General features: G+C 44.8%; 1 protein-coding gene across 1 annotated transcript; it reads right to left on the reverse strand.

Moving 5' to 3' along the window:
- Positions 1 to 1,242: 1,242 nt before the first annotated feature.
- On the reverse strand, positions 1,243 to 12,202 carry C16H9orf153 (chromosome 16 C9orf153 homolog). The gene is made up of 5 exons (XM_063080401.1): positions 12,131 to 12,202; positions 10,984 to 11,100; positions 7,224 to 7,319; positions 5,722 to 6,220; positions 1,243 to 1,481 (listed from the first exon to the last, which is right to left on the reverse strand). The coding sequence occupies exons 1-5, from the start codon at positions 12,200 to 12,202 to the stop codon at positions 1,243 to 1,245; spliced, it is 1,023 nt and encodes a 340-aa protein (XP_062936471.1).
- Between the last annotated feature and the right edge of the window lie 2,676 nt (positions 12,203 to 14,878).

Below are 14,878 nucleotides of genomic sequence, written 5' to 3' on the forward strand. Positions count from 1 at the left end.
TAAAAAATAGAACCCAGAAATACATTTTAATATCTACACAATCATACACACATATATTATTAATAATTTAATTGTTCACTATTATTTCTTGCATTCCCTCTGGGTTCTTGCTAAAGTATATTTTACTAGTAATTCTTTTTTCAGTAAGTAAACAATTCTTGGCTCTTATAGATTTTTAAATGTGTTTATTTTACTCCTACTCTTTAAAGAGAGTTTAGCTGGTTGGAGAATTCCAGATTGACAGTTGCTTTCTTTCAGTGTCTTGAGTAGGCGACACCACTGCCTTCTGACACCTGTTGTGAATTGTCCTTTGTATGTAGTTCATCTCTCTTTGGTAGATTGTGTTTTGTTTTACTGCTAATGCTCTGCAGTTTTGCTATAGTGTTTCTAGGTATAGATTTGTTTTTTAATTTGCTCATCACTCGGTGAGATTTTTCAATTCAAGGTCCCATGTGTTTCTTTATTTTGGAAAAATTATCAATCATTTTATTTTCAAACATTACCTCTTTTCCATTCTTCCTGTTTTCTTCTGCAATTTCCATTGGCTTTATTTCTGAACTTTTCATTCTACTCTCCATTACTCCGAACTCCTTTCGTAGCTTCCTCTCCGCCTTACTGTGCGACGATCGAGGAGCTTTTCAGAGCCATCTTCCAGCTCATCAGTCCTTTCCTTCAGATGTATCCAGTGTACCACTGGAATAATTTATTGAAGGTTATTATTATTTTCAGCGACTGTATTTTTAACTTCCAAGATTTCCAATTTGTTCCTTTTCAAATCTTCCTCTTGTTTCATGGATGTTAGTTCCTTCCTTATGTCTTTGAGCAGTTAACACATTATTTTAAAGTTCTTAGATTGCTCTATATCCTCAGGTGCTAATTCTTTCATTTGTTGAATTTGCCAACTATTTTTATGATGATGGAGTTCCTCATGTGCTTAAAACTTTTTAAAGGGCTATTCTTGCTTGGAAATTTCTCTCTTGTACCCTTTCTTTTCATATGATCATATTTGCATCAGCCCTGGTCCAAGTGAGTTTCAGGTCCAGGCCAGGTCTTACATGAGCAGATCCACGTGGATCTTTTACTCCACACCAATGGTTTAACTTTGGACCTCACATGTGTTATATAAACTCAGTTCAGATGTTCTATTGGATGCTTTTGCTTCTTTACTTTTTATGTATACATTCTATGCTCTCAAATGCAAAAGTCTACATACTTTAAAAAAAATTATGTATTTTTAATAAACTACATATTCCATTGCAGAGAATAAGTTCCTTCTTTTTGGTAATCAATTTGAGGATAAATGACCAAAGACTTACGAACTATAGGGGGGGAAATAACATCGGGCATGTCCTGGCTCTCTACAAATCTCCTCTCGGTGTCGTAGTTTATGTCCACGAGTGGAACCACGGTCGTGTCCTTCCACTTCACAAGCCCCTTATAATAACGCCATTCCAGGTCCCTTAGATCCATGAACTGTTTTTCTGAAAGGAATCATATTTTCAAAGAATCACACGGTGTTGTCATGCGACCTTCAGTGACTCAGAGATGCCTCGTGGACAAAATAGAACTTTGATGAGCCTGTCTCCTCCCTTCTGGCAAAAAGCTGGTTCTGAAGCTTCATAAACTACCGGGGCCTGTGGTGTTCATCTCATCTGAAGCTCTCCCCTGTGTGGGAAACTGGGTGGGGCCGGCTGGCCAGCAGGAGTGGACCCTGCAGGGCTGGGGCAGGTAGAGGGAGTGTCTCTTCCGGCGCTTAGATGCTAAGGGCGTGTGCAGATGCAGAGACTGCAGGACATGGAGGTCACCAGGGCGAAGAGGATGAATGACGGGTTAAAATAGGGGGGAAGAGTGACCAGAACTACACAGATACAGAGATTGTTAGTGTCATTTTTTCCAAGATGCTGGTGTAAGCCCTGGGTATAAAAGGACAGTGGCTTAGCTAGAATTTGACTGTTTTTTTCCTCTCTCTCTCTCTTTAGTGGCTGGCCGGTATGGGGACTGAATCCTGGGCCTTGGTGTTACCAGCAGCCCGACTCTTTCAGGACCTACGGCTGGAGCGTTGCCAGCAGCTCCAACCCCTGCCAGCGTGGGATGTACTGCACAGTCCCCTGCTCAGCAGCCGTTTCCCTGTCCCTCCCCTCAGTTCCTTTCCTGACTCGATATGGTGTCAAGCTAAAAACAAACAGACAAACAGCAACCACAAAGGAGCAAGGCTGGAGGCAGGAGCTTGAGTGTGAAACCAGGGCCTGAAGAGCCCAGGAGATGAGCACGAGGACCGTGAGGACACGCAGAGGGCCCCAGCAGCCAAGCGGGAGGGCTGCTCTGTCCTCGTGCTGACCTTACGCTCCTCCCTGTGTGGTGACACTGAAGCAGACACTGTCGCTGCCCCAGTGCGGCTTCTGGCCCTGTGTTTGGAAGGGCCCGGTGTCCCCGAGTCAGCCTGGTAGGAAGCCTGTGTGTCCTGCACGTGCTGATGCAGGACACAGGGACTGTTCCTCCAGTTCATTCCTTCCCAGTGGGACAGACACTGGGGCTGGCTGTGCTGTTCCACAGTCTGTCCCTAGGGCCAGTCGCCAAGTTTCAGGGATTTTGACAAGATCTTCACAGGCCTGGCATAACAAGAGGTGGTGGTAGAAGGAAGGAAGCAGATATTTGGCAAGAGAACGCCATAGAGCTGATGATTTGGTAACGGAAGAGCTTTGAGTCATGGTCTGTGGTAGATGCTGTAGGGTGGCCCACTCCATGCCCACTGCAATGTCCTTCTGCCTTCCTCTACTGCAGTGGGCAGGAGCCAGGCACTCTGCTCACCAGCCTTCCTCACAAGGAGGCACCACTGTTGGACACAGCTGTGGCCAGCGAGGTGTGTCCCTGAGGAGCAGTGCTCTGAAAAACACCCTGCTCCTCTACTAAAGAAGGATGCAGTAGCCAATATGGCCCTTCATCCTTCCCCGCCTCTTCCTGCCCAGAATGTGGCCAGAGTGCCCGGCGGTGAAGGAGATGTCCTTAGGACATGAAGACAAAAGCCACACACAAAACAGAGACATCCAAAGCACGGCTCCAGCCCTGTCTGCCTACCTTGAGGCTTCTAATTATACAAGAAAAGTAACCCCTATTTGGTTTCTCTGTGATTTTTGGTCAAACACGTTCCTAACTTACAGGATCCTCCAGAGTTTAGCTTGAGAAAGACGACCTCATGTGAGAGAAGGGCAGGTGGTGACACCACTCCTGATGCTCCCCTGTGCTGGTGCTGGTGCTGGTGCTGCTGCTGGTGGGGATGGGCCCAGACTATCCCGGGGGTCCTAGCGTTCTTCCGGACTGAGTAGAAGATGAACTGTGGCAATTCTGCACCAATTAAACCTCAGGAAATGCTGGATCTCCCTCATATAGATGCCTAGCTGGCTCCATGCGTTTTCTTTGAAGAGACAGGACATGTCCCAGACATTTACCTCTATGGTGCCAGTAAATGACATCATGGAGGCAGAGAAGAGATTCCAACACAGAGTCTGGAAAGCCACATCAGGACCGCCAAGAGTTAGGTAGACAGCAGGCAACACGTGTGTTAGAAAGACAACCTTGGCCCTCATGGGTGGCAAAGTCAGAAAAGTTGAAGACCTATCAGACAGTCAAAGCCCTTCCTCTGTGGGCTTTCAGCCAGTTCTTCTAGTTGCCTCTCAACTCCTTCCATGCTTTTTCCTCTCTGGTCCCAGACTTTATTTGTGTGCTTTGGTGGGTGACCTAGGCCATTCCCTAATGTTTACCTCTGCCTATGTTCCAAAACACACAAAGTATGACTCTATCCAGGCAATTTGAAAACTGCATTAGAATCTGGCAAAACATCAATGTAGGGAGTTACGACAAAGACTCTTTCAGCTCCTTGGACCAAATGTGCTCAGAGTAGTCAACCTATTCCTTTCTATCTGTTCCTTCTGTCTCTCCCACAGCTTTTAATTTAAAAATGGTGATGTCACATCAAAGGAAACAATCAACAGAGTGAAAAGACAACCTACAGAATGGAAAATATTTGCAAACTATACATTCAACAAGGAATTAATATCCAGAATATACAAGGAACTCAAACAACCATACAGTAAAAAACAAAGCAAAACAAAAATGGACAAAGGAGCTGAATAGACATTTTTCAAAGAAAGATGTACAAATAGCTAATGGGTACTTGAAAAAATGCTCAACATCACTAGTCATCAGGGAAATGCAAATTAAAACCACATTGAGATATCATCTCATCCCAGTTAGACTGGCTGTAATCAAAAAGATGGAGAATAACAAATGCTGGTGAGGATGCAGAGAAAGGGGATCCCTCCTACACTGTTGGTGGGACTGTAAACTAGTGCAGCCACTATGTGAAACAGTACGGAGGTTTCTCAACTACAGATAGAACTGCCATGTGATCCAGCAATCTCACTACTAGGTATATATCCAAAGGAATGGAAATCACCATGTTGAAGGGATACTTGCTTTCCCATGTTCATCGCAGGTCTATTTATAACAGCCAAGCGTTAGAACCAATCTAAATGTCCATTTAAGGATGGCTGGATAAGGAATACATGGTATGTATACACAACGGAATACTACTCTGCCATAAAAAAGAATGCAATTCTGCCAGTCACTGCAACATGGATGAGCTTGGAGAAAATTACGTTAAAGCAAAATAAACCAGGAACAGAAAGATAAATACCACATGTCCTTACTTATAAGGGGGAGCTAAGAGAGAAAGGAAGGAAAAAAAGACCACAGTGGTGTGTTGGACTTGCAGAGGGAGAGAACAGACCTAGGGCTGCCAGGGGGCGGTGGGGGTAGAGGGAAGGGGATTGGTGAGAGGTTGGGTGGGGACACGGGGAGTGCTCGCAAGTCGAGGTGGTGGGCATGCTGATAGTATTGATCTGACCCTCATATCTTGGGCACAGGTGCTGACGGTCAGCTCTGTGCCTCATGAAGATGTGTCATAAATTTTTTAAAAAATGGTGGTATCAAAATATTTGCTGTGCAAATGGTCTTAACTTGAATCAGAACCTACGTCAATATTTGAGGGACTCAAATATTGATTTAATCTACTTTTATATCTACAGAGAATGAACTATTACCTCTCTCAAATTACATAAGAAAAATGGAGACCTGAAGTGTAAGATGCTCCCTTCTTATTAAAACAGCATCATATGTTTTATATAGTTTTAACTTTCTCTGTGTGGTCTTTGGCCTTTTATGGGCACCTGTATATTAAAGAATCAGAAATGAGGAGAGAATTTTCCTCCTGTTGTTTGTGGTCTCTGTTGAAAGCCCTATTGGATAGAGATGTAGCAATAAAGGTAAAAGTTTGTGAAAAAAATCTCTAAAATACCCCATTAATTGCAGCAAAGCCAAGACACTTAAAAAAGATAATACTCAGAACTAACTTCATGTAATGGGAAACAGTTATGGGTGCTTTAAAGTTCAAGTCCAGCAGCCTGTTTTGTAAAGCAGAGTTTAAATTGCATGCCTAAATAGCACGCCTTTTCGGGAGTGAGTCTGGGACTTGACCCTGGACTCTTTGATTCTCTGTTCTACATTTTATCATGACTGCAGGCAGCAGGAGCAGCAGCCATGAACCCCCGGACTGCAAGATTTCCATGGGTCAGTATTTGACTATTTCTGCTCTAGAAATCTGCATACATTTGCAATTAGATTTCCACTCATTTTCTCCCTCGTGGCCTCATTTGTTTAGATTACCTTGTTCCCTTAAGAAGTAGGTAGGAACTTTTTCTCTAAAGACAAACTTTTGGGGGGAGGCAATGGGAAGGCCTAGCCTGCACATTATTTTGATGTTCTGAATCTTCTTCCACATGGCAACCAGTGACAGCGCATTCGAGTGGTCGATGAGGATCTCATAAGGGAAAGTGTGCGTGGGTGGATGGATCCCACACTGGGACAGTCTCTGCTGGGACCTGGAGAGCCTCTCCCTGGGGGACAATGAGCTGGTCAGCAGACTGTGGTGCAGGACCTCCGCCATGGACTCTGGCTTCTGGTCCTCTTTTCTAACCACTGTGCACGTGAAGACAGGTTGGGGATCTTGTCTCTTCACACCAGTTCCACTGATGAGTGACATGGCGTCCAGGTTTTTAGCGAGCATTTTCTGTGCCTCATTAAGTGAAATATCCTGAATTTTTAGGAGATTTGATTTCTTGCTCTCCTTATTAAATTCCTCAACACATGCATATAATTCTGGCAGCTGTGTGGAAAAAGTGGGAAGTCATGAGACTGATGATAATGTAAGAGTCCAGCAGACCCACCAACCCTAAAACAACCAGGATAACAAATAACCATGAAGACAGAGGCATTTATCTTTGGAAGATATCTTTGTCTAACTAAACCAAGTCAATTGTAGTGATGTGAAATACAGAAGGACAAAGGTCAGATTCAGTCCCCCAAAGATGTATTATTTAGACATGTCACTTAAACTTTTTGGTGCACAATGAGCCTGTTAGACTTGGATGCAAAAATCTTTCCAACTCTAAAATTCTGAGTGACCATGGAGAGAGACAGCTGGTGGGGGTGGGGGGTGGTCTTTGCTTGTTCTGAATAATGCTACATTTATTTTAAGGAAGAAAGGGGGCCAGATCATTTAGATATGAAAGCTTCATCCTTTAGACATGGGTTTCTAAAGAGCCCAGAATGTTCAGGAGTGCAAAGGAGTCTGGAACAGTTGTTGTTCACTGGATATTTACCAAAGCAAATGGTTACATTCATGAGGAATCTGGCAATAGCTATTGGTGGGAAAAACAATAAATGATTCCTCAGAGTTCCCTTCCCCTTGTAAGCTCCTATACTGAAGGAACAAATCTTATTTTTTAGAGCATCCGGTCTACAAACCCCATCATTCCTAAGACGATCTTAGGCCATAGCCATAGTCTCAGATTAGAGCCAAAATTTGAGTCATTAGCCCAATACAGATTTTCCTTTTAATTCTAGTTGATTCTATTGCAAGAGCGACAAGCAGAAAGTGAGCTGAAGTTGGCCAGTGGCTCAGTTACCACTGTCGGGAACTCTCAGGCCTCAGGCTCACCTGCCCTTGGAAGAGCTACATTTTGCTATAGAGAAAAAAATTAAGCCACTGAAGTGGACCTCTGTTGTTCCTTATGGCTCTCAGGTATGTCACTCCGTATTCAATAGTTTGGACTCTTAGGACACCTGAATGTAATTTCCTGCGTATGACACTGTGGGGCTGCAGGTACATACTGAACAGCCAGGAGGCGCTGCTGTCCTGCTGTCTCCAGGCGGATGCACGTCTCTAATGAGGAACATTGTTCTGGGATTTTATTCTCTAATTCCTGAAAAAGCAATGTAGGAAAAGACGAAAATCAAAGATCAAAAATCAGAAAAAGGGCTGGTTATCTCAGTTGGTTAGAGCATGGTCTTATAACACTGAGGTCAAGGGTTCGGATCTCTGTACTGGCCAGCAGCAAAAGAAAAAAAAAAAAAGATCAGATAAAATTCAAAGGCAGGGGTAACACTTTTTTTTTTTTTTTTTTTGCCTTGTCCAGGCCTTGAGTATTTTATTTATTTTATTTTTTATTTTTTAAAATTTTTATTGAATCATAATTGATTATACATATTTTTGGGGTTCAATGTTGACATGTGTTGATCAAATCAATATTACTAGCATATATATTGTTACACATCATACTTATTCTTTATGCCCCTTTTCCAGTCTCTCCCCATCCCCCTCTCCCTCCCCCCTCCTTCCTCTATTTACCCTGGATTTCTTCTCTCCTTCTGAAAGAATAATGGTTACTCTGATGATTTGTTGCCTAAGTGATCTGTCCAATGCTGGGTCCCCCAATATTGTCATAGAGCAGATGCTTCTGTCACTCTGGAATGGGCTTCATGGAGAGAGACATCCTTTCTTTTCTTTGGTCTCTGCTAGTGACTCTCCTTGTGTCAATGCACTCCAGTGGACCATCTGCGTGGTGGTTGTGGCATCTAGCTGCTTTTGTGGCAGCTGTGGCTATTGTGGTGGCTGTGATGGGCCACCCACATGGAGGTGATGTTTTTGGCATGCCCCTTACCTAGTTGGTGGTAGCAATGGTGGTGTGCCTGGTTGTGGGCAGAGGGTCCAGTCTCTGGCTCCATACCTCAGGGCCCCCAGCAGACCCTGTGGTGCTGGCAGTGTGCCTGGTTGTCCCCGTTGCTGGCTTGGTAGCCCAGGCGACTTCCAGTCCCTCTAGGTGTTATAGGTGTTTTTTGGTGAAATGAGACATTTACTAGTTAATATCAAACTTTGTCTCTGGTTATGGGTACTCTGTTTTTTCTTTCAGTTCTGTGTTGCATTATTTGCTGCTCCCACCACTTAAACTCTGTGCTGGAACTAATTTGTTGTCCTTTGCTTACTTCTAAAGTGAGGGGACTTCTGTGGGGACCAGCGTTTGAGCTCTGTGGTTGAGCTAAATTGCTGCTTTGCTGCTGATTCCCTGGGGAAGGCTTTTTGTGCAGATCAGGTTTTAATGGTTGACTTTATAGGACTTCCAGGTTTAGTGAAATCCAGTGCACCTGGGTTGTGTAGAAACTCTGGTCTGGGCTTGAGTCTTTTCAGCAAACTGCACCTCCTGCAATTCTATATTCCTGACCAGTCTCCACTGAGTTGTCCTATGCTGACTGGGGGGCAGACCAGCTGTCCTTGCTGTGCCCCAGTGTTCTCCTGGTGGCCTGTCGCCCCCCCCGCCACCACTCATGCTGCAAACACTTCCCATGGGATGGACCATGCTCTGGTCCCTTGCAATGACTCACCAACCTCTGAGTGGCTCCTTTTGTTCAGTTGTTGTGGCCTCTTGCTCCTATATGGGTCCACAGGAACCCTGTTAGTGGTCCTGCTGGCCTGGGGGCCACCAAGGCCCTCTTCTCCCCTGCTGCCTCCAAGCAACTTCATGTAAAGGGCACAGCTGCGGCTTCTGCCATCTCCTGCTCCATGTGCTCAGCAGCTCCAGTCTGGACACAGCCGGGCCTCAAAATGGTTCAAGTTGTTTTTTCTTTTCCTCATCATGGCTTCTCCCACCTTCACGCACTCCAGAAGTCTCTCCACCTCTTCCCCTGAGCTCTAGTGGCCCCAGCTTGGCTGATGTTGCTTTTTAATAGTTGTAAATTAGTTGATTTGTGGGAAAGAGTGATGCTGGGGACCGTCTATTCTGCCATCTTGACTGGAAGTCCAGGGGTAACACTTTATAGGTCTTCAGAACTTTGTGAGTGGGACACTTTAAAAATTTTATACCATTAAAATTTTTCTTTTGCCTTGTCCTTCGTCTAGGTATGCCAAATTGATCACGTTTCAACCAAAGATTTTCTCTGAAGCACCCCAAATTTTTACACAGTATGTGTGTTCAGGTTTAATACCAGTTCAAAGAACACTATGTGAGTTTTTTCTTTTGTATTACATATTTTGACCAATTTTCAGTTATCTAAAGAAGAACTCACTTACCTCCTTACCCAGGGAAGTGTTTTTCATTCAGGAGAAAAAGAATAGTGACAATAAGAACAAAACAATGAACATTTTGAAAAAATTTGCTTTTTGCCAGACACACTACCAGGCATTTCACAGATGGGATTTTGTTTAATCCCTTTATGAGGGATTAAAAATAGCCACAGAATCTTTATAATTCACCTCGTCAATAAATGGCAGTTCAGTTTGCTCCCACATTTGATGCTGGGCTGGCTTTTGACCAACAGCATGTGTCATCATGTAAGTGACACAGTATGAATGCCACAGCCTGGGACTTGGGAGGCTTTGCAGCTTTATGTCACATTCTTGGGAGCCTGAGCCCTGGGAAGAGGTCTGGCCACCCTCTGGAGGGACCACATGGAGTTGACAGCAGCACCAAGGCCTGCTGTGCATGTGAGGCCATCCTGGTTCACACAGCCCTAGCTGAATGATGGAGTCTGGATGTGTCATCCCTTCCAAAACTCGTGTGGAAATTTGATCCCCAGTGTGGCAGTGTTGGAAACTGACTGAGTCATGGGCGCAGATCCCTCATGAATGGATTAATGCTCTCCCTGGGGGAGGGGAGGGTAGTGAGTGAGTTCTAGCTCTATTAGTTCCCATGAGAGCTGGTTGTTTAAAAGACCCTGGTACCTTCTCTCTCTCTTGCTTCCTCTTGCCATGTGATCTGCTTGTACCCACCAGCTGCCTGGCACTTTCTGCCATGAGTAGAAGCAGCCCGAGGCCCGTGCCAGATGCAGCTGTCCCAGAATCGTAAGCCAAGTAAACCTCTGTTCTTTATAAGTTACCCAGTCTCAGGTATTCTGTTATAGCAACACAAAACGGACTAAAACACTGAGCCTCCAGGACCACAAAGGCATGAGTGACCCAGCTGATCCCAGATGGAGAAGAACCACCTGAGCCAGCCAATTCTAAAATTATGACAAGCAATACATGACTGCTCTTTCAAACCACTAAGTGTCAGGTGGATTGTTGTATAGCAATAAATACAGATAAACACCACAACACTTCACATTCTTGCTTTAAGTTATTCCACTGAAACCTCTATGGGTAGGTAAGAGAGGTACAGAGGGGAAATGTACTTCTGGGCACCACTGTATCTTGACTGGTAGCTGTGGTCACTGGGACGAGTGTCTGAGATGAACCAAAAACACTCATTTGGTATTTGGGATGAAGCAAACACGATTACGTCTTTCCCCTTCCCAAGAAGAGTAGCAAACCCCATCATCTAGGGTTTCATCTCTATCTGTCCGTGTGTAAGCATGTGCACACACACACGCACACACACATGTGCACACGCACACTCATGAGCATGTGCACACACACACGCATACACATGCACGCACACACACACACTCATGCACACACACACACTCACTCATGCACACACACACTCACTCATGCACACAGTGGTGCCAGCTCAACTAAATGACTTCAGCTTCAATGACCAATCTTGCCCCTCTGTCTACATTCTTCAAAGCCATACCTGAGCAATATGTTCTCACCTCATTACAATGGATTGGTGGAGAGTGGGGCACCAGGAAGTTTAGATTCTTGCTGATCCTTTTTGCTGAGCTGTAGATGGGTCCGTCTCTCTTCCACTGAAGTGCAGGATCCTGATGCTGAAACAGATTGTTTGCCAGAGATGCGTTTATACACATTAACGGTGACGTCACTTACATACTGTTAACCTCAGGCCCTTTGCTTGAGCCATGCCAATGCCTCGACCTCCATCAGCTCTTTGGTGTAGCCTCTCGTGGAGAGGATTCCCGGAGAAGTCATGAGAACATAGTCATGGGCCAGTCCAGGTTCATGCACCTTGAGTGGACTCTTGCAGGGGCTCCTCAGCACTTCTAACCACCCCTTGTTAGTCCCAGGGATTCCCACAGGAAACTCCAACGTTACTGAGAAGAGTCGGGGCATCCCACAGCCCTGCCCTGGCCCCCCCTGCTTTGTTCACATCTGCACCCACCCTCCCCCCGGCCTCCCGTGCACAAGGAGGCGTCCTCTCTGCTCGTCTCACATCCAGTCCCCCTCTCTCCTGTCCTCCTCCTGAGCCTGGGGGAGCACCCCTCCTGCCCTCCCACCGACCCCTCCCCACCCTCCTTCTTGCTTCTTTATGTTCTCTTATCTTCAGTCTCATGCTCCCCAGGGGCCACTTCCTTTCTTTACAAACATGGAACGTCTCTTGCATTTGGGGGGAGATTACAACGTTTCCTAACTCTGGTCCTACCACTAACTCTGCACGTCCACCTCTTCTTTACCCTGTCCTTGCTATCTTTATATTCTCATGATGTAACCTTCAATATAATAACATTCAGCCTCCACCCTGGCTGATGAGCTAAAATGGAATTCTTGAAGGAAGTGATGAGTTCTTCACCACCGACTCTAACGTAGTTTTACGGTCCTCATTTTTCTGTCTCAACTATTAACCACCCCTCCCCCACATTTGGAAACTGATAAAAAACAAAAACAAAAACAACTTTCCTGTTCTTTCTAAATGTACTGAAATGACTCTAATAACAAGGCTGATTGTCTTCAGCCTTGGACTGTTGCAGGTACCTCTTTACCCCGTGTTATCCTTTTTGTAACCTGCCCTAAATCACCTCTTTATCACCCATTAATTCATGCTTCAGAGTTGCTCCTTATTACTTTGAAAATATAAACTTCTGGACCAGACTTAAAAAGACGATTCACGATCTGCTTGTAACACTTTCCCGCCATTTGCGAAGCATGTTTCAGTTCTCGCCATGTGACAAGCTGGTGGCCACAGGGCTCTGCAGAGAGTCCCGCCCAGAAGGCCCTCATCACATGAGCCCCTGGACTGTGGATGCCCCCGCCTCCAGACTCGTGGACACGGATGCATTGGATTCTGTGTCCCCCTGTGCATGCCCCACAGAGTGGGGAGCTGCCCTCTGGAAGGCGACGCTCCTCGGAGTATCAGACTGGCCTGTTAGTAAGACCCACTGCTCGCTGGGCCCAACACCTCGTCCCCAGCCCATGCACATGCTTCCGTTATGTTCAGGAAATGAAAGACAGCAAAGAAAAAGACACAGCGTGTGCTGGAATCACTAGGAACAGGTTCCAGCCACCAAGGCTGAAGCAGAAGAGGACGGAGGGAAGGTCTGCAGCAGGACTCACGTGCCTTCCCATGACAGCCACTCACATCTGCTGTGTGACGACCTGTACGTGGCGCTGGTGACGAAGAGCAGGAGGGGAAGGTGCTGACTGTCATGATGATGGTGACTTTGGGAGTTCTCCTCCAAGGCCCCTGCACTGCTCTGCGTCTCAGGGACCCAGCAGTGGCCCCTCGGCAAAAACCTATTCCCAGGGTGTGGGGACAACAAACACAGCCCCTGCGATGCCCCTGGTGGGTGTCAGTTTGCTCCTTTTAATGGACCCTTAGTGGAGAGAAAGGAGCCTCCAGAGCGGCTGGATTCCTGTGCTCTTTACCCTTCCTTCACATAAGGATTCTTCTCACAAAACAGACAAACAAAAAACAACCCAAGCTTCCACCTTGTATTGTCTCTACAGAATGTTCACAGCAAAATACATTTGGTCTGTTTTTAGGTTCTTGAGGAAATATATAGTCTTTCAGGATGTTTAATGTGTTTAAAGTTGGGAGCCCATTGGGAGCTCACAAGTCCTGCATTACTGGGTTGCAAAAGAACATGGGAGAAAGAAAACAAACAAACAAACAAAAAACCCCCACCAACCAAACAAACAACAAAAAAAAGCAAATTTGCCAAGGTTTAGATGCTTATTGACATTAGTGTGTGCGCAGCTTGTTGAGCTCCGTGGTGGTGAGTTTTGTCTCTCTGCCTTCCTGTGGCTGGGTACAGAGGGCATCAGGGGCTTTGTGCCAAGCCTGATGAAATATGCTCCTTCAACCTTCTTGAAATGATCCTGACATGGAGGCTTCAGCTACTCCTAGGAGAGAAGTCAGCTTTTGTTTTTTGAAACCAATTGGGATCTAAAGCCTGAAATAAATATTCACACATTACATTAATAAAAACCCAAACATATTTCAGTGCTACCACAATGCTGTGAATGTTCTCTCCACTTCAGCCAGCGGGGCCAGCTCATTTTTTCTGAAATGATCTTCGGTGCTTCTGTGCATTCTTGCTTTGAGACTGTGCTCACTGTTTCCCCATTTAATCAACCAGAATGTCCTTCCTTCTCTATCGTGCCAACCTAAATAAATACATAATGGAACTGCAGGTGAAACTGAAGAAAACACAGTGTTGAATAGCTGTTGTGCAATATGAAAGCAAAACATGAACAAGAAATGGAAAAAAAGAGAAAGTTAAAAATTATTTAGAGAGAATCCAGTTATGGTCAATTGATTTTCTGACAAGGTTGCCATGAAAACTTGGTGGGGGAAAAGAGTTGTTTCAATAAATGGTGCTGGGACAATTGGATATTGACACATAGAAGAATGAAGTTGGACCGTTTTTCAATCTTGATACAAGAATTAACTTAAAATGGATCATAGACCTAAATGTAAGAGCTGAAACTATAAAACTCCTAGAATAAAACAGAGCAGTATATCTTTGTGACCCTGAGCAATGGTTTCTTGGATATGACACTGGAGCACAAGCAACAGAAGAAAAAAATAGATAACTTGAACTTCATCAAAATTCGAAACTTTTGTGGGTTAGAGAAAAAGCAACCCACAGAATAGGAGACAATATTAGCAAATCATACATCTAACAAGTGACTTGTATCCAAAGTATATAAAGAACACAAATCAACAATAAAAAGACATAACTGAATTAAGATATGAGCAAAGGGGGCATCCAGTTTGGTTTCCAGAAAGGCATGTAAGGGGCTTGGAGGTTACTACTCTATTCTAACAAGTAAAAAGCTGAGCAAACTGGAAAAAAACAAAAGCAAAAACAAAAACAAAAAACAACTCTTACATATGGCAGAGAGGTAAGGTTACAGGGCAAACTGTTGCCCCTAAAATTGGAGAGACAGACAGGCAGATACAGGGAATCGTAGCTTATCCAAGCAGAAAACTCCCTGGCAACCAGAGCAGAAATCTCCACAGGAACCAGTATGAGAACAATGTCCAGATTCAAAGAAAAATTACAAGGCAAGCCAAGGGGCAAAAAACACAGTTTCAGGAAACAGAGCGTGCGTCAGAACCAGACTCAAACATGGCAAGAATAGGCGAGTAATGTAAGTAGAGAGATGAGGCTCTACTAAGAAAAAATAAAAAATAAATGCTAAAGGCCGAAAGCCCTGTAATGGAAATGAGAGAAAAAAACACTGCCAAAAAAATTGGAACAGAATATCCGAGAATTGTGGGACAATTACAAAAGGTGTAACATATGCCTAATGGAGATACCAGAGGGAGAAGAAACAGAGAAAGAAACAGAAGTAATATTTGAAGCA

Source organism: Cynocephalus volans, chromosome 16 (assembly GCF_027409185.1).
Source record: "Cynocephalus volans isolate mCynVol1 chromosome 16, mCynVol1.pri, whole genome shotgun sequence".
In the NCBI taxonomy this organism is placed as follows: Eukaryota; Metazoa; Chordata; class Mammalia; order Dermoptera; family Cynocephalidae; genus Cynocephalus; species Cynocephalus volans.